Below are 24,257 nucleotides of genomic sequence, written 5' to 3'. Positions count from 1 at the left end.
CTCAATGTCCAATTAACTACAGGCAAAGCTCCTAAACACATCATAGCTAGCTACAGGTCTGCACCATGTAAAAGGAAAAGCATGCCGCATGCCTGCCTGAACTTAATGGAGTCACTTGCCATACAGCCCAACACCTTAGTCAGGAGTGATTTTAATTATTCTACCATCGACTGGGAAACTACCACAAACATGTTGGCTCAGATGTTCTTGGACTGCGTCAATGCAAGTGCTCTGAAACAGCTAGTTAGCGCGCTCTCAAGAGGCTAAAATGCCCTTGATACAGTACTTGCCAACATGGGAGGGCACTCACCCCATGCAATGTCTTCCCTGATAAGATCTGACCATAAATCAGCAAAGGGATCTCATTGTTGAAAGGTAGGAGAATGCTACAAAAAAATAATTCCACAGCATTGGATATACCATGGATACAGTGAAGACAGTCATGAAAAAGTGGAGAAAATATTGGACATTCCTCCAAAATTGTTGAAAAGACTAGATGAAAACTGGTCATGGAGGCCAAGAGACCTACAGCAACACTGAAGGAGCTGCAGGAATTTCTGGCAAGTACTGGCTGTGTACTACATGTGACAACAATCTCCTGTATTCTCCATACATCTGGGATATGGGGTAGGGTTGCAAGACGGAAACCTTTTCTTACACAGAAAAACATCCAGGCCTGGCTAAAATTTGCAAAACAATACATCAAGTTTTCCAAAAGCATGTGGGAAAATGTGTTATGGTCTGATGAGACCAAGGCTGAACCTTCTGGCCACAATTCCAAAAGGTATGTTTGGCACAAAAACACTCCACATCACCAAAAGAACACAATCCCCACGGTGAAGCATGGTGGTGGCAGTATCATGCTTTGGGGTCGCTTTTCTTCATCTGAAACTGGGGCTTTAGTCAAGGTGGAGGGAAGTATGAACAGTTCCAAAATATCAGTCACGTTTGGCCCAAAGCCTTCTGGGGTATGCTAGAAAGCTGAAGATGAAGAGAAATTTCACCTTTCAACACGACAATGACCCCAAGCATACATCCAAAAATCAACAAATGAATTGCTCAACCTGAAGAAAATTAAAGTTTTGGAATGGCCCAGTCAGAGCCCAGACCTAAATCCAATACAACATCTGTGGGGTGACCCGAAAAGGGCTGTGCACAAGAGATGCCCTTGCAATCTGACAGATTTGGAGCACTTTTTAAGTAAGAGTAGGCAAATATTGCCAAGTCTAGATGTGCCATGCTGAGACTCCTATCCAAGACTGAATGCTGTAACTAAACCAAACAAAAAACAAAAGGTGCTTCAACAAAGTATTAGTTTAAGGGTGTGCACACTTCTACAACCAGCTTATTGTACTTTTTTTATTTTTTATATTTTTCAATTCACATTAAAGACGGGAAAAGTTTTGAAATGATTTATTGTGGTCTTGTTTTTTTTATATCACAAAAACCTGGCATTTTAACAAGGGTGCGTACACTTTTTACATCCACTGTATACACACATTCACATACATCAACCAGAGATGAAAGTTGCTGTGTATAACTTAACATTAGAAGCTGGGTCAGGAAGAGTGGGATAAGTTGATGCACCCCACAAAACAAGGTGTGGTTTAGGATTATAGGATTACCTGATTTGAAGGGAGACTTTAGAACCAATAGGTAAGGCTTGTATACACAAAACCAAAAGGTTATAGAAGTGAAAAGGAGTGATAAGGGGGGATTCAAGATAGATGCAGGTAAGAACCAAGCGCAGGTAATTACCAGGTTTGCAGTCCAAGGTACCACTGAGAAGCCTAACCAAAATTCTCAGTTCCCTTTAAACACCGACAGGTTATACAACTTACTAAAAAGTCACAGTTTAACCAAAGGAGGGTTGAGAGACTCAAACCCTGTACCACAGAACTACAGTTCACAGCCTCAACTTCAGAGCAAAGTGCCAAACAAACCAGTCAAGAGAGATGACAGCAAGTAAGGGTATACAAAATAGGTAAGCGGGGGTATAGAAGTCACTAGAAAACTTGAGCAAAAGAACCTGCATGTTAGGTGCTAATAACTAGAGGGGGAAGAAACTGTGGGATGAGGCCAAGCAGAAGTTTGGACTGCAGGTTAGAGACCACCTTTCCCACTAGGGATCGATTAGCAGCAGATGGTAATGGGCGTTTCCATTCTCTGCAGGAGTGTTTAATGACACTGGCAAGTGTGGTCCACACAGGAGAGCTGCCCTTAGATCCACAACTAGCGACATCAACACCAGAGTTAATGTGTGTGTATGTGGGGGTGGGGGGTATATAGTTTAGTGCAGTCTTGAACAGAAAGTTGTTAAGAATAGTTAAAGCAATATTTTATGTCCTACTAAGAAACCGAGGATAGAAAAGATTGGGGAAGAGACTGGAAAGGCAATTTACCAAGGAACAATGGGAAGAGATATGTATGCTTCCCAAGTATGTAACAAAAAGTCCAAAAGGTTTGAGTTTTGCTTGGATGTTAAATAAGGAATTTCTACCTCATGCAGTCTTCATAGGCTTTACTTCAGACAGGTAAACAGCAAATGTGGGAGATGTGATGGGATAGACCTTGGAACATTTTTAGATCTGCTACCTAATGAAATTTTACCTGGACTAATCATCTGAACTCGGTTTCAAAAGCAGCACATGCTGCAACCCATGACAAACTAAATACTGCACCACAGCAGATTGGGCACGCTCGTGTAGCAAGATGTACTGACTAACCTTTTACCCAGTGTTCCAAAAGACTTTAAATCAACACATGTATACACTGACAAAACACAAATTTTTGGTACAACAAACTTCTGGCTACAACAGCTTCCACGGATGGGCAGTGGACATAAAAATTCTCAAAAGCAAAATAAACTAGACTGCCCAAAAATTACTCCAGAAAAAGTAAACCGCACATGTAAAAAAACTGAAATGCAACATACTTGGTGTGACTGTGTGGAGTTCCAGGTGCCTTGCCAAAGTGCCTGTACACTTCACGGCCTTTTCGGGGCCCTGGAAAGAGACAAGAAAAATAAAATTTACATCAGAACTACTAAGACACTAAAAATCTGCCTGCAGTCATCTTTAAAGGTAATCTACAAAGACTACACCTTTAAAACGGAAGCAAGATTTTACATGACATGCAATATCCCTATCACCCACCCCCACACTGGAGAATACTTCAAAGCAATAACCAAGACAGATTTCCAGTGAAGAATTAGCCAATTCTGGACCACTACCTGGTGGCAGCTCTGAAACAGTATTACAGTGAAAAGACACTTGCACATTTTCTAAACTACAGCAGTGGCTGACAGATGCACAATTGCCTCCCTCTAGCTGGCCAAGAAATTAGCTCAGAAATAAACACCACAAAAGCAGACCACCTGCCAAAAATTCTATGCACTTCTGTACAAAAGTACAATAATCTAGCACTGTCCATGAACAATTACAGTAAATTAAGCAAACAAAATATAACTATGCCAAAAACTAACATCCGTGCAGTGTGGGCTCCTTCACGTCAGACCAATGGATATTACATTTGCAACACAACTCTGGACATACTAGCCAATAAGTAGGTCACGGAATAATTTGTGATGAAAAGGCAATGAACTGTTTAGACAGGGTATTGCTCCATCATAATGGTATTTCCTCAACATCTGACAGAAGATTATACCAGATCTTGCCCCAGATATCCCCTTAAGCACAACCCCTCTCTGGCCAACACTACGGTCTACATTTGCACAATTATACAGTTCTGGAACACCTACACTTAAGTTCTGACACTATGTTCACTGTGGCAGTAGTGATAATATCTGGGATTTCTGTAACAGAAGACAAGACGTGTCACCCTTCCCCTTTCAGGCCAGACTGGCACCCGCTCACCTGGATGCCCACTCATGCATTCAGCATTTTTCTCCGTCAGCTCCAGGGATGAGCTCAACCAAAGCACATAACACCCAGGTGGAATATAGCCCCCCCCGCCCCAAAGAATGTCAGCCTAACCAGTACTCCGAAAAACACCCCACTAGACTGTAGGTAAGCATACAACTAACATGCCAGAATATTCTTGTGATGAGGTATGCAAGAAAGCCAAAGACCTGTGCCCGACTGAGCTTGGTCAGCAGAGCACCCACAAAAGCGTACTGCAAAATGTCAGACTGCAGCAGCAAAGGCATATGAACTAAAGCCACTGGGGCCAGTCTTTTGAAATTCTGCATTTCCAACCCCTTTGAGATGTTCATTAGTCTGCAAATCAGTCCCGTAGCTCAGGATCTCCATATCTTCAGACAGCACCACAGCATTGTGATATTTTGGTTGATGGAGTGGGGGAGGGCATGCATATCTTTGGAACATGTTGGCCATGTTGACAAGGTACGGGTTGCTGACCAAGCTCCGGCTAGCCACAGAAGCCAAACTCAATGTTACAACAAAATCTGTAAAATTTGAGTGCAACCTCCCTAGTGTATGCCATTTTACAGCCAAGGTTAAGAATCTGTCAGCACTTCACACATTTACAGAGAAATAGTTTGTTCTAGACAGCACCCAGCCATTTAGATCACAAACATAAGGCCAGGCTCACAAAAAAAAGCACAAATCTCAGTATGCATCTAAATCACATCACCAGTCTATCTTCCTTGTTCTGAAAGCGGTACGGGCCTCCTCAAAATTGATTGTATGCATAGATCCGCTGTCATGGGACTGCATCCGGTGAAGACAGGAGATATACTCTCTCTCTTGTTTTAAAACTGTTTAAGACTACTTCTATGCTTAACTTAGCAGAAGCATATTATCATCAAACGGGAAGGGAAATCAAACAAGGTGGTCAAAAATTACACAGCAACTGAATGACCCAAAAACAGAAGGATCAAATTAAAAAAAGACAAATGCTGAAAGGGCAAAAATATTACGGCAATAGACACCCCAGAAGAACCTTATGCTGATCAGGATTTGATGCAGGAATGGTTACAGAGAGGTGAATTCAAATAAAAAAAGAAAGGTTAATAATAGTGGCAGAGGACAGCTGACTATGTACCCAAAGTCCACTGAACATGTTGGAGAAATAGACAAATGCAGGTTATGTAAACCAGAAAGTACAATTGTACACCTACCATAAATGCAGATGTTAGAGTGTATTCACTGTTGCAGTCATTACTCTTGGGTTATCCTGCTGGCAGGCTACCCGCAGTCGGCCAGAATTCCAAAGTCTAGGTCCAGCGTCGGTTGCTGTCGCCTCTTCCCTGACGTCAGTGCACCAGGGGTATAAAAGATGCAGCCAATGCCATTTTCTTCAGTTTTTCTTGCCACAGATGTCAGGTGCCTCAAATAGGTAGGCTGAAAAATATAGCAAAAAAAAAAAAAAATGCAAGCATAAAAATAATTTCCTTCATCTAGAAGCAAATACACCAAAAAGGTTGTATAGGATAGAGAAGTTCAGATAAGTCCCAGCAAAGAGAAGGGGGATGGTGGGTGGGTAACCTGGACTGCAACAGTGAATACACTCGAACATCTACATTTATGGGAGGTACACAACTGTACTATGTTTATAGTGTTTCACTGTTGCAGTCATTACTCTTGGGTAGAATCCCGAAGCTGAGGATGGGTGGCTGGGCTAAATAGGATTAGGAGAGTCTATGAGGCCCTGCAGAACTGCAGTGGCGAAGCCTGCTCTGGACTGAGAGTAGAGAGGAAGTGGTAGTGCTTTGGAAAGATGTGCACTGAACTCAACTAAGATTTCTTTGGTTGGTACTCCTCTGAGGAAGGGCTGCTGAAGTGGCTGCTGCTCTGGTGAAATGAGGCCTAATGCCCTTCAGCACTGATTTGCCATGTTGAGAATAGCAGAAACGGATGCAATGGCCTATCCATTTAGAAATGGTCTGTTTTGAGATAGCCTTTCCTTGTGATCCTGCAGCATATGACACTAAAAGTTGCTCAGTCTTTTTGAAAGCTTTAGTTCTGTCCAAGTAGAAGAGTAACTGCCTGTGTATGTCCAAAGAATGCAGAAGTTTCTCACCCTTGTCCTGTGGATTTGGGTAAAAGGTAGGCAAGTGAATGGTTTGACTGAGGGCCACACTGGACACCACCTTAGGCATAAATGTAGGGTTTGTCCTCAGAGAAACCCTGTCTGGATGAAAAATGATGAAAGGTTCCACAGCCATGAATGCTAACTCCGAGACTCTCAAGAGGTTATGGCTAGGAGCAGAGCTGTTTTCCAGGATAAGAATTTAATATCCGCTGCTGATGCTGGCTCGAAAGGAGGCAGTGTGAGTTTTTCCAAAACATAATTGAGGTCCCAGGCCAGAACTGGTACTCTCCTTGGAGGCCTAATGTTTTTGGGCCCTCTGAGGTACTGCCTTATTAAAGGATGAGAAAAGATAGGTAGCTCCAAATTGTAGCGTGCAGAAATGGCAGAGGCATGAATCTTAACTTATGAGAAAGAAAGGCCTTTGTTCATCATCTCAGTTAGGTATTGTAAAATCTGAGGAATATTTGGTACAGACGTGTCAATGCCTTGATCCTGGTTCCAAGCACAGAATCTCTTCCATTTTTCTGCATAAGATTTTCTGGTACTGGGCCTCCTAGATAACTTCCATAACAGCTTTTGAAAGAGGAGTTTTTTTTTTTTTTTTTTGAAAAAGATTTTTATTAAAATTTGAATAAAGAAATATATTACATAAAGTATTCCATTTTTAACAATATTAAAAAAACACAATCATTCTATAACTAACTAACATAACTATTTACAAATGACGTTCACATAAATGTCAAGCTAAATTATTGGTTTGTTCATATACAATCAATAATTTTCTAGCAAGTTTAGTAAATTTTCCCACATATTAATTCTAGATGTATTTCTATTAGTTCTTGACTTAATGAGTTCCAGACTGCAAACTTCAGTAAGAAGATTTTTAAATTCTTGAAACGTAGGGGAAGTTTCTGATTTCCAATTAATTGTTATAATTTTCCTTACTACTGCTAAGATAGTCCATATTAATGTATATTTGGATTTTAACACTTTGATGTATTGGAGTGTTACCAATATAATTAAAGATTTAGAAATCAAGAAGTTATCTGTAAGTAAACCTTGAAGAAAACTATTTGTATCTTCCCAGTATTTTTTAGAAGACTGCAGTCATAGAACATATGAGACCAGTCAGCTTTCAATACTTTGCATCTCCAACAACCATTGATGTTCTTGTTAACTTTCTTTAGAATGTGAGGTGTTATAAATGACCTATGCATATATTTCCAGGTATACAACTTCCACTTTAGGGAAGATGTAGTGTAGTAGGCTGATTCTAGTATATTTTGTTTGTCTTGATCTTTAGGAGCATAGTTATTAACTTTATTGAAATATTCCCAATATTTACCAGTGTGAAAATTTGTATCATTTCTAAGTATTTTGTTTATGTGTGCTAATTTGTTTGTCAGTGTTTATATTTTGAATAAAAGTGTAGTCATAAATAAAATTATTTTAGGTAATGGATATATTAAATATAAGGGAATTAAATCCAAATTATTTATAATATACTGTCTACATTCCTGTATGTAAAACCATGAGTTAGAGTCAAAATATTCAAATTTTAGTTCCTCAACAGACTTTATCCTATCTTTGTCTATTAATTGAGACCAATAAACAAGATGTTTCTCTTTGAATAATAGCATTTTTGTATCATCAGTCGTGATTAATATTCCTTGAGTAAAAGCAATTGGGAAAAGCAGGAAAATCCATGTTTTGTAATTAGTGTATTTAAAAATAAAGTTCCTAAACGTTTTAAGGATGAGTAGCAAATAGTTTGATTTATTTAATTTATATGAATGTACTGTAAAGATATGTTAATACCCACAAAATAGGATTTAACATTAGTGTTTTTTGTATGTTTAGTTTGTTAGAAGAGTCCCATGCTAACGAGATTAAATATTGTTTCCATTTAGAAGAATGTGTGTTATCAATTAGAAAAGAGACTATGTTAATGACAGAGGATAGAGAATATAGTTCCAAGTTAGGAAATCTTATACCACCATTTGTCCAGTCATTTATATGATGTTGCAAAGCTATTCTGGATTTATTAGGATACCATAAAAATTTCAAGAACAAAGAATTAAATCTTTTAATTATCATTTTAGAGGGAATTAATGAAAGTGATTGAATAATGTAAAGCATTTTAGGAAGAAAAGTCATTTTTATAATAGAAAGCCTTTCATCCATGGAAAAGATTAAATTATTCCATTTGTTTATAGAATCTTCAATTTTAAACAATTATTAAAATTTAATTGAATGATATCTTTTATGTTATTGGTAATCACAATTCCTAAATATGTTATCTGATTTTGAGGTATAAGTTTTTTATACTTTTGTTGAATTGTGTTTTGTTTTAGATTAATAGGGATGATCCGAGTTTTATTGTTATTAAAACTTAAACCTGATCTTTTTTGGAATTTATTGATATTTTTAAATATGGCAGGAATAGATCTGTAGTTTTCTCCTACTGTTATCAGAATACCATCAGCAAATAATTGAATTTTAGATGAAATCTAAATTTAACCTATAACCTTCAATGTTTTCATCATCTCTTACCAAACTGGCCCATGGTTCCATGATCAATGTAAATAAAAGGGGGGATAAAGGGCATCCCTATTTAGTCCCTCTTGTAATAAGGATGTTTTCTGATATGACAGTGCCAATTTTGATATATACCTGACTCCCTTTATATAAGTTTGTTACAAGATTTATAAACTTATCTGAGAAATTCAACTCATCTAGCAAAATAAATAGTCCCAATTAACCGAATCAAAGGCATAATTTATATCTAAACCTATTAAAGTTTTATTAGAGGTTTTTGCTGAATCTATCAAAGTTATTGTTGTTCTTATATTGTCATAAGTAGTTCTACTTACAATAAAACCTGTTTGATCATCATTTACTAGTGATGGCAAAAAAATGTTTTAATCTCTCAGCGTATATGGACAATCATTTTATAATCTATGTTTAATAAAGAGATTGGTCTGTATGAAGAACACTTAGCAGGATCTCTTTTTGATTTGATTATTGGTGAGATAAAGGTATATTTTCAAGAAGGGGGTATGAATGTGCTGCTTTGAGAAATATTAAATACTTTATGCAGAATATTTAAAGCAGATTTAGGTAATAATTTATATAATTCTGGGATAATGCCATCATTGATGGGGGCTTTGTGTAATTTAAGTTTTGTTATCTGGTTTTGTATATTTTGTAAAGAAATAGGTTTATCTATATTATTAGTTTGATCGTTTGATAATCTATATTTAGTATACTTTGTTATAAATGTCTTAATCAAATCTTTTGAATCCGTTATCTGAGAGTTCTGATTTACCTTATGAAAGAATTCTTTGAATTACAGTAAAATATTGTGTATATCAGACACAAGTTTCTTCTTTTTTGAGGAATAGATCTCCTTAATATGATTAAATTTATTAAGTCTTTTTGTTTTATTTGCTAAGATATTTAAAGATCTAGGGTTCGTTGAGAAGGTCATGAATTTAAATTTCTCTATTCTGATTTTTGTTTTATGGTTTAAGATCTCCAGGTATTTTGTATTTAGTTTACTTATTTCTTTCTCTTTGTTTTGTCTATCAGTATTACTATCTAAATTAAGTTTTAGCTAGTCTTAATTTACCTTGTAGATCTAATAATTCTTTGTCCCAGGATTTCCTTTTATTATTATACTACGAGAGAATTCTTCCATATAAGAAGGCTTTTAAGGCATCCCAAATATAAACTTCTGAAACATTATTAGTATTATTTAATGTGATAAAGTCTTGTATCTAAGAGTAAAAAGTATTTCAAATTAGTTATGTATGCTGGTATTCTTTTAATCATAACAGTGTGGTTTGTTTTGATTAGTAGTTCAAAAGTTATTGAGTTATGATCAGATAAGGGACATGAAATAACCTTTACTTTGATATTAGAATTCTATCTATTCTGGAGTTTGTTTTATGTCTATGGGAATAGCGAGTGAATGGAAGTGAATCAACATCTGCAAAGCTATTTATATCTTTTAAAATAAAAGATTGCATAAAGTCCAATAGTAATTTAGCTGAAGTTGAAATTTTTCTTTTTTTGCTGAGGAGTTGGTATCTACTTCACTTAACATACAATTAAAATCACCTGCTATAATTAAATTACCTTTAGCAAGACTAACTATTTTATTTAAATGCAATTGGCCAGTGTTTGAACCAATACCTGGAATCCAATAAATGTTTAGTATATATTTTTTTATTTAGTTCTATTGTGACTGAGCAAAACATACCTTTGTTATCTTTGTATATTTCTAGTATTTTAGGCATGGGGAGTGTTTTATTCCATAAAATAGCTACTCCTCTTTTCTTTTCACTATGTTCTGAACTTGTTAAGATTGAATAATATCTGGCATTTAACTTATATCGGTGGATATTAGATGGGTTTCTTGTAAAAAAGACAAGATGTGGTTTATGTATTTTAAGATATTTGAGCAAGCTTCCTCTCATGCAAGGATTATTTAGACCATTAATATTTATTGAAATATCCTTTAAAAGAAACATTTATACTGTGTGTTATAAATATATACAAGGTAAATCACTTGTATTCCTCTCTGGTAAGCACTAATGCTAGAAAACATACTTATCAAATCAAAGACACATTGAAGAGTCCCAAAATAGGTTGCTATTGTGAACATCATAAAAAAGAATAACATAACATTGTAACAAAACATCAATATAACTATTCTACCAAAACCCTTCCTGGAGTTATAGACTCCTAATTCGAGTAGTATATACCACTCAAATTATCCTCCTAACAAATAACAATAACTCAGCTACTGTCAAAAAGTGTTATTTTCTGTAAGAGAGAAAAAAAATGTATATATTCTTCACTGTTTCCTTCCCCTCTATCCCCCCTTTCCCTTTTAAACTATACATTACATTACTATTACATTTAATATAATATATCCAATTACCATATCTATGCTTGAAGTTCAATTATTGTTAAGCAATTACAACAGACAGGAAACAAAACTATTCATAAACTATTTAACAATCACAGAATTACAGATAGGATTGTCAAACATATGCTGACATTTATTTTTCTTATATGACATTTAGTAATTTTGTATATATGAAGTTTATGTGAAATACATTAACAATCAACGAATGTTTCATAGTATGTATTTATGTTATTTAGTATACTTTAGCACTGTACATAAAGTTATCTGATATAGTGTAGTTTTTATATTAACTATATTTACAAATGCAGGTAGGGGATTACAAAATGAAGATTATTGTGCATTAATATCTTTTATGTATGTGTTTATACGTATGAAAGTGTTTAAACTGTTTATTTGTTTTACTTATTTGCAGTGAAACCGCGGTTCAACATTCTAAAAAGACAGTGCGACTATCCCATAAGGTTAAAGTTCTTAAAAATTGTGTCGCACAGTCAAGAATGATGACATCAGGAGGTTTCTTTTGCCTATAATGAACAGAGCCTCTCGAACTGGATTTCAAAGCTGTTCTGAGTAAAGCGGGAACAAATAATGCTTGAATTTTTTTTTTTTTTTTTTTAGTCTCTTGAGCCCGCGTGGAACAACTGTCAAAACTGGTATGTGAAAAAAAAAAGCTGGAAAGTGCACGAGTCTCTCAGGGGTTATCAACAAGATATTAAAACGTAGATGCATCATTTAATGACTATACGTGTATTGTATTCTCAATCGCTAAAGTAATAAACAGAAGCAGTCCCATTAATCTTGCATAGATATTAGTAATACATTAGATTCAGAATGCTTAACATTATTCGTAATTACATTAACGTCCACATTCAGATCTCTCTATTTCACACAAGATCATACGAACAGCTTTCATTTCCCCTTGTCTTTCATTTAAACCAGTAGAACATTTTCAATAGTATTCTTATTAAAATTTTTAAACACATTCAACATACACAATAAGAAGTTATGTACTCACCATAACGTTTCATCTGAGTAGGTATCTTCATTTGTCTGCAACCTTTGGGATACGGATCCGAGCCGGCAACTTCTATCACAGCATAGATCCGAGCTCCTAGCTCCTCCCCTTACCCATAATCCCCTGCCTACCCTGACTGACCTCAGATCAAGTTTGCCCCATAGCACAGCTGATAAGTGTCCCAAAGGGAAACAGATGCTAATAACCAGAAGAACGATCATTTTGGTCAGGGGGAAGGAGGGGGGGGATGGTTGCAGACAAATGAAGATACCTACTCAGATGGAACGTTATGGTGAGTACATAACTTCTTAATCTGAAGTAGGGACTTCATTTGTCAGAAACCTTTGGGACAGAGTCCCCAGCTACCTAAATCTTGGGTGGCCTTCATGGAAGGATATTCCGGAGCACCGCAGAGCCAAAGGACGCCCTACCTCGGGAGACAACATCTATTTTATAGTGGCTGATAAAGGTGTGAGATGAAGCCCAAGTGGCTGCGAACAAATGTCATCCAGTGGAACCCTAGCTTGAAAGGCCGCAGATGTGGCAACGGCCCTAGTAGAATGAGCATGGACTCCTTGAGGTGCAGGCCTTCCCGAGCTCTGATATGCTAAGAGAATACAACTCGAGATCCATCGAGAGAGAAACTTTAGAAACTGGCTTTCCGAAATTACTTTTGGCAAAGGAGATAAACAACTAATCGGATTGCCTATGATCAGCAGTTCTATGAATATAAAAACGTAGTTGTCTGTGTACGTCTAAGGAATGCAGCTTGTACTCTCCTTTGTTTTGAACGTTGGGGAAAAACACTGGGAGATTGATGGATTGATTGATGTTCGCTTCTGAAGATACCTTAGGTAGGAAGGACGGATTGATCCTGAGGTAAACCTTATCCGGGTGAAAGACCAAATATGGTGGTTTGACACAAAGAGCTTGCAATTCCGATACTCTTTTGGCTGAAGTTATGGCCACCAAAAAGGCCGTCTTCCAAGAGAGAAATTTGAGATCAACCGTGGCCGCCGGTTCGAAAGGGGGACCAGTCAAGGCCTGTAAGACTAGGGATAAATCCCATGGAGGTACCACCTCTTTGACTGGAGGCCTAAGGAGGAAGGTACCCTTGAGAAAGGTCTTACACAGTTTGGAAGTGATAAGAGGGCCAGACTCTTGCCCCACGTGATAGTATGAGATTGCTGCAAGTTGTACCTTGACTGTGGAAGAATTAGTCCCCTGGTGAAAGAGAGAGGTTAGAAAATCTAGAACCAACGCTATCGGGGCTGTAAAAGGGTCTAAACGACGGTGTTCTGCCCAAATGGTGAAGCGTTTCCACTTACTCCGATAAACCCTCCTGGTGGAAGGCTTGTGAGCTGCTACAAGAATGGCTTTGACAGGTGAGGAGATCCCGGGAGTCCTTATGAGGAGTGGAACTGGAGCAACCAAGCTGTCAGCTTGAGGTTGACCAGGTTCGGAGTCGGATGATCGAGGGTGAGAAATGAGATCCGGGAGGGGATCCAGAATCCATGGTGGATACACTAGGTGAGACCATAGATAAGGGAACCACGTCTGACGAGGCCAGAATGGGGCAATGAGGATCATCTTGCTCCCCAACTGCCTTGCTTTCTGCAATAATTTCATCAGGGGAAGAGGAGGATAAGCATAAAGCAGACCGGGAGGCCAAGCATGAACTAGAGAGTCTCTCGGGGACTCTCCCGGAGGGGGGATCAGAGCGAAGTAATCGTTGCATTTGGTGTTTGAAGGACAGGCAAAAAGATCGCAACAAGGTTGCCCCCATCGGGCAAATACTTGCTCTGCAACTCGGGGGTTGAGAGACCATTCGTAAGGAGTCAGGATAGTACGACTGAGCCTGTCCGCTAGAATGTTGGACCGTCCCGGAATGTGCGTTGCTATGAGAAAGCAGTTGGTGGAAATCACCCATTCCCACACTCTCATGGCCTCGTGGCAAAGGGGGTAAGACCTGGTTCCCCCCTGTTTGTTGATGTACCAGACGACTGACCTGTTGTCTGTCTGTACTGCAATCTTCCCTACCGGAAGAGAGTTGTGTAGTGCCTGCAACGTCAAAAGCACCGCCCTCATCTCTAGGACGTTGATATGCAAGGAGGTCTCTACGTCGTTCCACGTGCCTTGGACTGTCCTGTCTGAAAAATGCCCCCCCACCCCAGGCGAGAAGCGTCCGTGGTCACTGTGTCGACTGGCGGTGGTAGTGAGAAGGGACGTGTGGAGGTTGGGAGACTGGAGCCACCACACTAGCGACCTTCTGCAAACCTTAAGGAAATGGGATGAGACAGGGGGTTGCGAGACAGGGACCATTGTACCTGGAGGGTCCACTGCAGGACCCTCATGTTCAACTGGGCCAATGGCAGCAGAGGGATTGCAGCCGCCAAAGATCCTAAAGCCCTCAGGACCAATTCCGCCGAAGGAGTTTACAGTTGAAGGATGGCCTGCACGTGCAACATCAGGTTCCGAAGCCGGTCTGGAGTCAAGAACGCAAGCATCCGTCTGGAATCCAGTCTCGCCCCTATAAAATCCAACACCTGTGTAGGGATCAGAGAGGATTTGGTCATGTTGATGGTTAATCCTAATAGTGGAGCCAGACTGAGGAAATAATCCCTGCATGAACAAGATGCCTTGTTGGGGCCGTAAGGAGCCAGTCGTCCAGGTATGGAAAGACCTGAATTCCCTGGAGTCTCAGGTGGGCCGCTATTATCGCTAGGATTTTGGTGAACACCCTGGGGGCTGAGGTGAGGCCGAAGGGGAGGGCCCTGAATTGAAAGTGACTGGCTCCCAGCCGGAAGAGGAGAAACCTCCTGGAACGCCTGTCCACTAGAATGTGATAGTACGCATCCTTGAGGTCTACGGAGAACATCCAGTCGTCCTCCCGCAATAAGGGGATGACGGATTGCAACGTGACCATTCGGAACTTTTCTTTGGGTACCGCCAGGTTTAGGAGAGAGAGGTCGAGGATGGACCTCAAGTCCCCCATCTTTTTTGGCACCAGAAAGAACCTGAAGTAAAACCCTGATTCGATTTGATCTGGGGGGACGGGCTAGATGGCTCTTTTTTTGCAGAAGCTGCTGAATTTCTGCAGCAGCCGCCTCCCTCTGACTGGGTGGTACGTCGGGGAGGCCTCCGATTCTGGGGGTTACGATAAAGGGAATTTGGTAACCTCTGGATACAATACGAAGCACCCAGCAATCCGTTGTTATGGACTCCCACATTGCTAGGTGCCTCGAAAAACGCCCCCCCGACTGCCTCCAGAGTGGAGCAGCCGGGTAACCCCTCAGGGGTTCTGCGTGCGCCTCTCAGAGAATGGTTCTCTGGACCCAAAATTCCTGGGACCCCCTCTGCCTCTGGGGCGGTGTCCTCCCTGTTCTCCTCTGCCACGAGAGGACTGGTTGTCCTGAGCAGACTGGGATTGATGCGATTTTCAGAACCACATCTTCTTCTGACCCTTTTTGTTCTTGGAAAAGGACCTCTGGGGCACAGAGAAGCGGACTCAGACGGCAGACAAAGTCTTCCCAACTTTCTCGCTCTGGACAAGAGTGTCGCGAACGGTTTTGCCGAACAGTGCAGAGCCATCAAAAGGGGCATTTGCGAATGACACCTTAAAGGGTTCCGAGAAGTCACAGTGACGGAGCCAGGCCTGTCTCCTCATGACAAGCCGACTCCGCCTGCTCTAGCGGCTCCCTCCGTAGCATGAGACAACAGCCGCATAGAGGTGTTAGAAATAGAGCGGAGGGTGGCCATTCGGGAGGAGTACAGATCCTTGTCTCCCTCAGACATGGACCCCGGGGGGGGGGAAGCAGCATATTCCTTAATTAGATCCCGCTGCATCCGAATAACGTGTGCCATGTAGTTCAAGGCCCTCATAGAGAAGGTCGCTGAACTGAAGGCCCGCTTCCCAAGACGGTCCAAGGCGCGAGACTCCTTGCTCGGAGGATGAACTGTGGGGCTCTCCTGAGCCAACTCTTTCTTGGTGGCTGCAGCCACCAACATGGCATCCACAGGGGGACCTCTGCTCCAGTGTGATCTCTCTGCAGGGGGGCTCAAAATTTTGTCCGGGCGCTTGGGGATTGGCTCTACGGTGTCCGGTTCCTTCCAAGCCCTAGTGGATATGAGATCCACCAAGGGGTCGGGTGGAGGGGACACCCAAGAGGTAGATGGTCCTGCCTCAAACGCCTCAAGGAATACGGACTCATCAGAGGAAGCCTTGGGGGCAGACCACCCACCCCTGATTTTGAGCATTTCCATGATGTCTAAGAAGGAGACATCTTCGGGGGGGTGACTTAGGGGAGCCTTCCCCTTCATCTAAGTCTGCATCTTCGGTGAGACTCTCAGGGGAGTCTATGTGCCTCCTCTTGCACTTTGCCTTGTGAGGAACTTCCTCGGGGGGGGGGGGCTGTCCGAGGAGTCCTCACGGGCTGCATCTTGTTCCACTGGAACTCCTAGAGGTGCTGAGGCAGGCTGCCCCGAGGGCCAGATGAGGGGAGCCAGGACCAGATGAGGAGGAGTGCGGGGGGAAGCCGAAGCCAGGACCAGAGGTCTGGAAGCACTCGACAGTGCCCTATCCACCGCAGCGAAAGCCGAGGGGGAGCCGCTCTCTGACGGATCAGAGACCAGACTCCCACTCGGATCCGAAGCGGGGATCAGACCCGGCGCCGAGAACGTCGGATCAGAGGGACCAGTGTGCTCCGACCGGGACGGAGCCGAAAGCACACCGAATCCCTCGGATCCGAAGCTCGGCCCACGGCTCAGAGAGGTCGGATCAGACAAACTTGAGGGAGCAGGAGCCGACGTGCCCAGCACGGTCGGCTCCGACCCACCCCGGGATCCAACGTGGCTTGGGTCGGAGAAGGAGCAATAGGGGCGAAAAAAGGGGTGCATCTGGGCCTGGATGAATCTCCTCATCATCCGGTCCATGTCCGCACCTGACATGCTAAAGGTGGACCTCGAAGAGGCCACCGAGGCCGACCTGGAGTGCCGCAGCGATGACCTAGACGGGGACCGGGTCTCCTCCTCCTCGGGTCCCGGGGAGAAACAAGGGGATCGGATCCGAGGAGGAGGAGACCGAAAAGACCTGGACGGAGAAGCCCTCTTGGCGGGCGGGGCCGATGAGTCCTTGGCCCGCCACTTAAGGTGTTTCTCCCTCCGCTTCTCTTTCCTGGACTCCCTATACTCCGGAGCCGAAGTGGGAGGTTGAGTCCCGGTCGGAGGAAGGGAGGCAGGAGTGACCGCTACTGGGGGGGGGGGGGGGTAGCGGTCACCGAAGTACCGGAGGCCGAAGCAGAGTCTGGGGGTAAAAGGCCCGCCAGAACCAGCTTCGACCTCCGATCCTTAAGTGCCCTGGGGTTTAACGCCGTGCAAATCGCGCAACCCGAAGAGAGGTGTTCAACCCCAAGGCACCTAACGCACCGAGTGTGGCAATCAGCCGGTGAAAGCTTGTGACCACACTCTGTGCATTTCGAAAAAATGGCTTTAGGGGCCTCCGACAAAAGCATACTCACTAGGCCCCTACACTCAGACACACACAAACAGTACGACCAGCGGGGAGGGAGGAAAAAATTTAAATAAAAATTTAAGCTGAGTAGCTAAAAATAATAAGTTTTAGTGCTAAGGGTAAACCTAACACGCACACACAATCACTCAATCAGATAAAGAAGAAAGAAAACTCTCTCACAAAGTCGCCAAGAGCTCTGGAATCTAGCTGTTGCTTGAAGAGCGGCAAACTAGATCTGAGGTCAGTCAGGGTAGGCAGGGGATTATGTGTAAGGGGAGGAGATAGGAGCTCAGATCTATGCTGTAATAGAAGTTGCCGGCTCGGATCCGAGATCGGATCCGTATCCCAAAGGTTGCTGACAAATGAAGTCCCTACTTCAGATCGATATTTATGCTAACAGTATGTAGTACATGAACACATATACATATTTAGTACAGTAAAAAAAGAAAAAAGGGAGAAGAGAATATTACACTTACATGTGATTGCAACTGTGAATTTACTTTAAAAGTCTTATGTTTAGATTTAAAGTTTCATATTAATGGAGCAAATCCTTATTTCTTTAGCTTCTTTTTTTTTTCATGACTGACTTCCAGTTGTCATTTTCAGCTAATCTTTTAAGACTTGCACTTGCCCATTCCATATCTTCTAGCTTTTCAATTATTTTGTTAGCGTTAACAAAATTAAGGGCTGCATCTAAATCATCAAAAGTTTTGCTACCAACCTGTAGAAAAATTTTTAATCTGGCTGGGAATAAAAGATGAGTTTTTATTTGTGCCTTTTTGAGTTCTTTGATTAAAGGTAGGAAAAGTTTTCTTTTTGCCATTACTGTTGAAGAGTAATCATCATTAAAACGAATGATGTTGTCATTTAATTTAATAGGAGCTTTTGCCCAAGCTGTTTTTAGCACTAGTTCTTTGTCATATGAAGATAAGGCTTTTACAATTACAGACTTAGGAGAGTTATTCTTGCTTGTTTTCGATGAAGCAAAAGATCTGTGCGCTCTTTCAATACCATATGACAAGGCTTCTGGTAGGTCTAGTACTTCTTGTATCCACGTTGTCAGGAACTTTGACAGATTTTGTTTCCCTCTATGTTTTCTGGTAAGCCAAATATTCTAATGTTGTTTCAACGAGACCGGTTTTCTAAATCATCCACTTTGGATTGTAGGTATGTATTTTGCTTTATTAGAAAGTCTGTATTATAGAAAGTCTGTATTATTCTCATCTTTATGTACTCTACTGTCAATGTCGTTTAATGCTAATTCAATACCTGAAATTTGAGATTTTTGTAAGTGCAGATCTTCATGTATCTTTTCCATCTGTTTAGTGCAGTCTTGTTTAAAGATATCAATCTTTAAATCCATTTTATCTATCTACTTTGGTAGATAATTCTTGTACAATAATGAGTAAAGAATGCAAGTCCTTCTTTAGAGAAGATTCTTTATGTACTGCTTTTGATGTAGCCATTCTGTTGTCAGTGAAGATATAGTATCCAAAGTATTCTTGACAGGAAAAAAATCAAAATTTCTTCAGAATTTTTATATGTAGTCGTAGAACTAGATGAGAGGAATTTATTACTGAAGATTAAGTTCCTCCAATAAGATTTACTATAAAAATCCTGTCATACAAATTTTAAGCTGACAGAGCTGAAGAGAATTGCTGCTATTCAGAGCCCATCTTGACCACGCTCCCCGAAAGAGGAGTTTTCTGAATGGCTACATTATCTGCCATGCTGCCAGATTTAAGGTCCTGAGTTGGCTGTGCAGGATATGATTGTTTTGTTGGGTCAGCAAGTGAGAAGTTTGAGGCAATATCCATGCTGGACCTTGAGACAAGCTCTTTAGGATTGGGTACCAGTGCTGGTGTGGCCAGTCTGGTGCAATCAGAATCATTTTTGGCTTCTCTTGTCTGACCGTTAGGAGTACTCTAGGAAGGAGAGGCAGTGGGGGAAAAGCATATACGGTTAGATTTTTCCAGCTGAACGATAGGGTGTCCACATTCCATGCTTGCTTGTGGTAAATCCTTGTGCAATCTCTGTAATTGACAGTTGTGAGGGGAGGCAAATAGATCTAGGTCTGGGCATCCCCATTTCCTTATTACCCTTAACACTTGTGGATCCAGTTTCCATTCGTGGGGATCCATGAGGTTCCTGCTTAGTCTGCCAGAGTATTTGTTTTTTCCTGCCAGGAATTGTGCTTGCAGGTGAACTTGAAAAGCCAATGCTGTGTCCCATAAGGTCATTGCTTGTCTGCAGAAGGGGTAGGAAGGAGTACTTCCCTGCTTGTTTATGTACCACATGACCGTAGTGTTGTCTGTCTATCAGTAATTGTCCTGGATGAAGCAGGACCTTGAAAGCTGTCAGGGCATTTTGAACAGCTAGCATCTCTTTTTGATTGATGTGAAGATGCATCTGGTTTGCAGGCCATGGGCCCGGAATACATTTTCCTGCCATATGGGCCCCCCAGGAATAATCTGATGCATCCGTTGTCAGTGTCTGTCTGGCTGTGGGTAAACTGAATGGCAGACCTTTGTGGTGACAGGCTTCTGCCCACCATCAAAACTCCTGTTGTAGGCAGGGAATGAGTGCAATTACTGTCTCCAGGCAGTGGCAATGCTGAGTCCAAACACTTTTCAGATACCACTGTAGTTTCCTCATATGCAGTCTGACATATGGAATTAGTAGAATGCAGGATGCCATGAAACCAAAGGCCTGCAGGATTTTCCTTGCAGATAAGTGGGTTTTTGTTGCCAATGTCTTGAAGTAAGTAGTCAGTTGTTTTTGCTGGTCTGACGTGAGATAAGCCATCTGGGCGGTTGTATTTAAGCTTACACCCAGGAATATTATCTCTTGAAAGGGCACTAGTTTTGATTTATTTTCGTTTACTGTGTACCTTAGGCCAATTAGTAATCTTTTTACAAACGCCAGATGCTTTAGAAGAGTGTCTTTGTTCTCTGCTTGAATTAGGCAGTCCAAGTAGGGATATATTTGAATTCCTTTTTGTCTGCAAAACGCAATTACTGGTGCCAGGCATTTTGTAAAGACCCTGGGCGCAGTAGATAAGCCAAAGGGCAGTGCAGAGAATTGGTAATGCATTGAGCCAGCTATGAATCTGAGGCATCTTTTGCAAGATTGTCTGATTTGGACATGCAGGTATGCCTCTTTCAGGTCCAAAGTTACGAGTCAAGCCCTCTTGCCCAGCATGGGCAGTAGCTGCTGAAGAGTCAACATCTTGAATTTTGGAACTTCCAGAAACGTACTTAGTATAGACAGGTCCAGAATTGGTCTCCAGGTTTTGTCCTTCCTGGGTACTAGGATAAGTCTGGAGTAAAATCCTTGCCCTGCTCTTGTTGTGGTACTTGCTGAATGGCCCTCATGTCCACGAGGGCTGTAATTTGTTTTTGTGCCTCTGCCCATTGATTGTGTGGCAGGTCTGGCATGCCCTTTGACCTTGTTAGAATGTGAAAATGGAACCTGTAGCCTTGGGACACTATGTTCAGGACCCATTTGTCTTTGGTAACCATTAGCCAATTTGATGGAAAAAGTGCTAGTTTTCCCCCTAAGGGGGCTGTCAAAAGAAAACTGTTTGGAACTTGGTAGAGGAAAGTCATTGGGACTGTTTCCTGTAAGGCTGTGATTGGTGTTCTCCGCTTTTGGAGGTAGGAGCACCCCATTGTTTAGGCCTGTATATGCCTTGGGGCTGGATCTGCCTCTGGGACGCCTGTATCTGCCTCTTTGTGGTCTGAGACTGGAACAAATCAATTTTTAGAAGGCCAGTTCCTGCTAAACCTGGGTGGCTGGATCTGTAAGAAATCCTTGACTGTCTGCATGGATTTTGCTTTATCCTCCATTTTTTTCAACACCTTTTCTGCTTTAGTACCAAACCAAGTATCATGCTGTAATGGTGCATCTAATAATTTTGCTTTAACATGATCGGGCAGATTTTGTTCCTTTAACCAAGCATGCCTTCTAATACCAGAACCTGTAACAGCGGCCCTGCAAGAGGCCTCCAGTGAATCATAACCACATTGCAAAGTATGCTTTCCCACTTGTTCAGCTGCATGCAATAAATCCTGCAATTCCTTGTTCTCTGAACATTCAGTATTTGCCAACATTTTCTGTTTAAGTAGTGACATTAAATATTGCTGATATTTAAGCATATGAAATTGACAATTTAAAGCCCTTACAGCCAGAGTGGCAGAAGTGTAAACTTTTTCCCCCATCTCTCGAGAGCCCTAGAATCCCTATCAGAGGGGGCAGGGTTTTTTTGCAGTGGAAGCTTTAACCCCCTTTGGAACCCTGAGATATAGTTTCTGGGTCAGCAGCGGGATTTTTATATAGGAATTTATGAGAATCCTGGACCCCTGTAGTATCTGTCTGGCTTAGCAGGTGCAGGGAGTAAAGAGTCAGGGGACAGTCCGGACTCTGAAAATACATCTACAATGTCTAGAACAGGTGGAACAGCAAGGGGTCTGTGCTGAGGAAGAAGCAAGAAGTCTCTGAGCCTTTTCTTAGACACAGAATAATCTTGGCTCTCCCAGTGGAAATGCTCCCTCATAGTATGCAGCGTTTCCCCAAAAGAATAGTCCTTAGGAGGAGAGGCTGAAGAAATGGATTCTTCAGCATCAGAATCCTCATAGGGAAGCATAGAGTAATCCTGTTCAGAAGAGGAATCAGAGGAACTAGATACCTGATCAGAAGAATAATAATCTGTCTCTTGCCTAGGCCTCTTATCAGGAGGGGGATGGGAGCCCCTGATCAAAGTAATTAGATCTTCGGCAGTTTTGAGCATCTGTTTTTTAGGCATGGAAGTCTGAATAGGAGAATGCTGTACTTGTTTCTTTGTCTTTAGAGCTGCTTTAGTCTTTGAAGCTGAAGATGGCTTAACATACAGTTGTGTAGGTCTGAAGACACCCTCAGAAGCTGATGCCTGCTCAGTGGCTCCGGACCCATCTGAGGGATTGATTTCCGAGTGTCCAATACCTTGAGTTTCCAGATGCCCAGTCGGCTCCATGTGGGAGTCGGTAGCGGCCTGTGGCTCTGAGATAGCGGTCGCCAGGGGCTGCGAAAGCACCTCACTGAGAACTGGCGAATGGCCTAGAAGAGGCTTCGGTTTTGGACCTCTGATGCCTATCCTTGTCCTTGTGTTTTTTGTAAACTCCGGTTGTCGGCTGTTCCGCCGGCATTATATAATTAAATCTTCGGCCAAAGTAATGAAATGCAAAATCGAACAGACGCTTGATAGTGCATTGGTTGAATCTAGCACAAAACCGACAGCTAACAACGTTGTGATCAGGGCCTAGGCAAGGAATACAGTAAGAGTGGAAATCCTTGAGAAGTATTTGCTTCCCACAAGAAATACAATTGTTAACTTTTTCTGACATCGGTCTGGAGCAAGAAAAAAAAGTTTCCCCAACGGGGTACTTAGCTTTAATGAAGACTTTGGTTCTGAAATTCAGATTTGAAAATCTCAGGAGTCGGCCGACCTGCACTTGCGAACTGCTTTTGCTTCGGGCACCGCACGGCAAGAAAGACTGAAGAAAATGGCGTTGGCTGCATCTTTTATACCCCTGGCGCACTGACGTCAGGGAAGAGGCGACAGCAACCGACGCTGGACCGAGACTTTGGAATTCTGGCCGACTGCAGGTAGCCTGCCAGCAGGATTAACCTAAGAGTAATGACTGAAAGTGAAACACGATTAACATCTGGAAACAGTTTCACATCTTATAGCAGAGTGTGATACAAGCATAGCAGACGACCTGTATATTGAACGGCATAATGTGGCAAGACTTTTGCTTGGGGATTGTGCAAACATTACAATACTGAAGTAGCTGATACAAGTTGGAAACATTAGCCACAAAGCAGTATAGAGAATGCTGAAGCCTGCATCACAAGGGGTCACTCACCACAGTTTGGAAAACAATAAAAAAAGCTAGAAATAGACACAGTAGTTCATGAAAAGACTAAAGTAGCACTGATCAATGAACTTGTTTGCACCCAGTGATTGTTTCTCTGTACATAAGACAGCATGACGTCACAAAACATCAGAATTTGCAGGCAGAAACAATAATGTGGGTGGAGGACATAGACTGTTCCAATAGTAGGAATAATGGGTGCAAATTAATAGACATTGAGATATGCAACAGATACGTGGAACTCCATGATTTACATAAGGAGTTGATCCTGGGCACATTATGGGTACTGCAAAGAGCACTTTTGGCCAACAAAGACTGAAACAATACCAATTTCATGAGCTTTAATCATATCCAGATTTAGGAATGGGGTCCATTCCAGTCATAGCATTAGAAACCCAAAAGACTAAGAAATCAGACTGTATTCCTATAAGAACCCATCATTTTCTAAGAAAAGGAAGATTGATTAATAAGTTACAAAATGTAATTTTACACGTTCCAAGAGAACATACATTTAGGACCAACATCATTAAGTGGGACACAAGTGCCACAGGTGCACACTAACAGAAAAAATAACTTATTTTCACACAAGAAATTTGTATTCATTCCAACATTACACAAATTGATAAATTCTTGCCTTTCCCTTAAGATCATGCCTCAAATGTATGCATCCACTGCTCTCAAAATTCCACCTCCATGTCATTTGCCCCTTCACTTTTTCTTTATGATATTCATACTTCAGTTACAGCTGGCTTAAATTCAGATTTCCATTTGCTGTCTTCTTTTATTTACAGCCAATGTAAGTTAGCAAGGCCTTATTATATCTAGGAAATCCAGATCCTATATTCTATGCCAGAAGAATAATTTCCTTAG

At 41.6% G+C, this 24,257-nt stretch overlaps 1 protein-coding gene across 1 annotated transcript in view; it reads right to left on the bottom strand.

The window, feature by feature from the left end:
* RPL18 (ribosomal protein L18) overlaps nt 1-24,257 on the bottom strand; it is a 58,041-nt gene that overhangs the window by 14,873 nt on the left and 18,911 nt on the right. Inside the window, exon 4 of the mRNA XM_044081542.1 lies at nt 2,936-3,005. Within this exon, the coding sequence (XP_043937477.1) occupies nt 2,936-3,005 (70 nt within the window). The remainder of the gene's footprint in view (nt 1-2,935; nt 3,006-24,257) is intronic.

The sequence above is a fragment of the Protopterus annectens genome, chromosome 1.part1 (assembly GCF_019279795.1).
Source record: "Protopterus annectens isolate FY-2018-M chromosome 1.part1, PAN1.0, whole genome shotgun sequence".
Taxonomy (NCBI): Eukaryota; Metazoa; Chordata; order Ceratodontiformes; family Protopteridae; genus Protopterus; species Protopterus annectens.
This window is presented reverse-complemented; position numbering and strand designations above follow the sequence as displayed.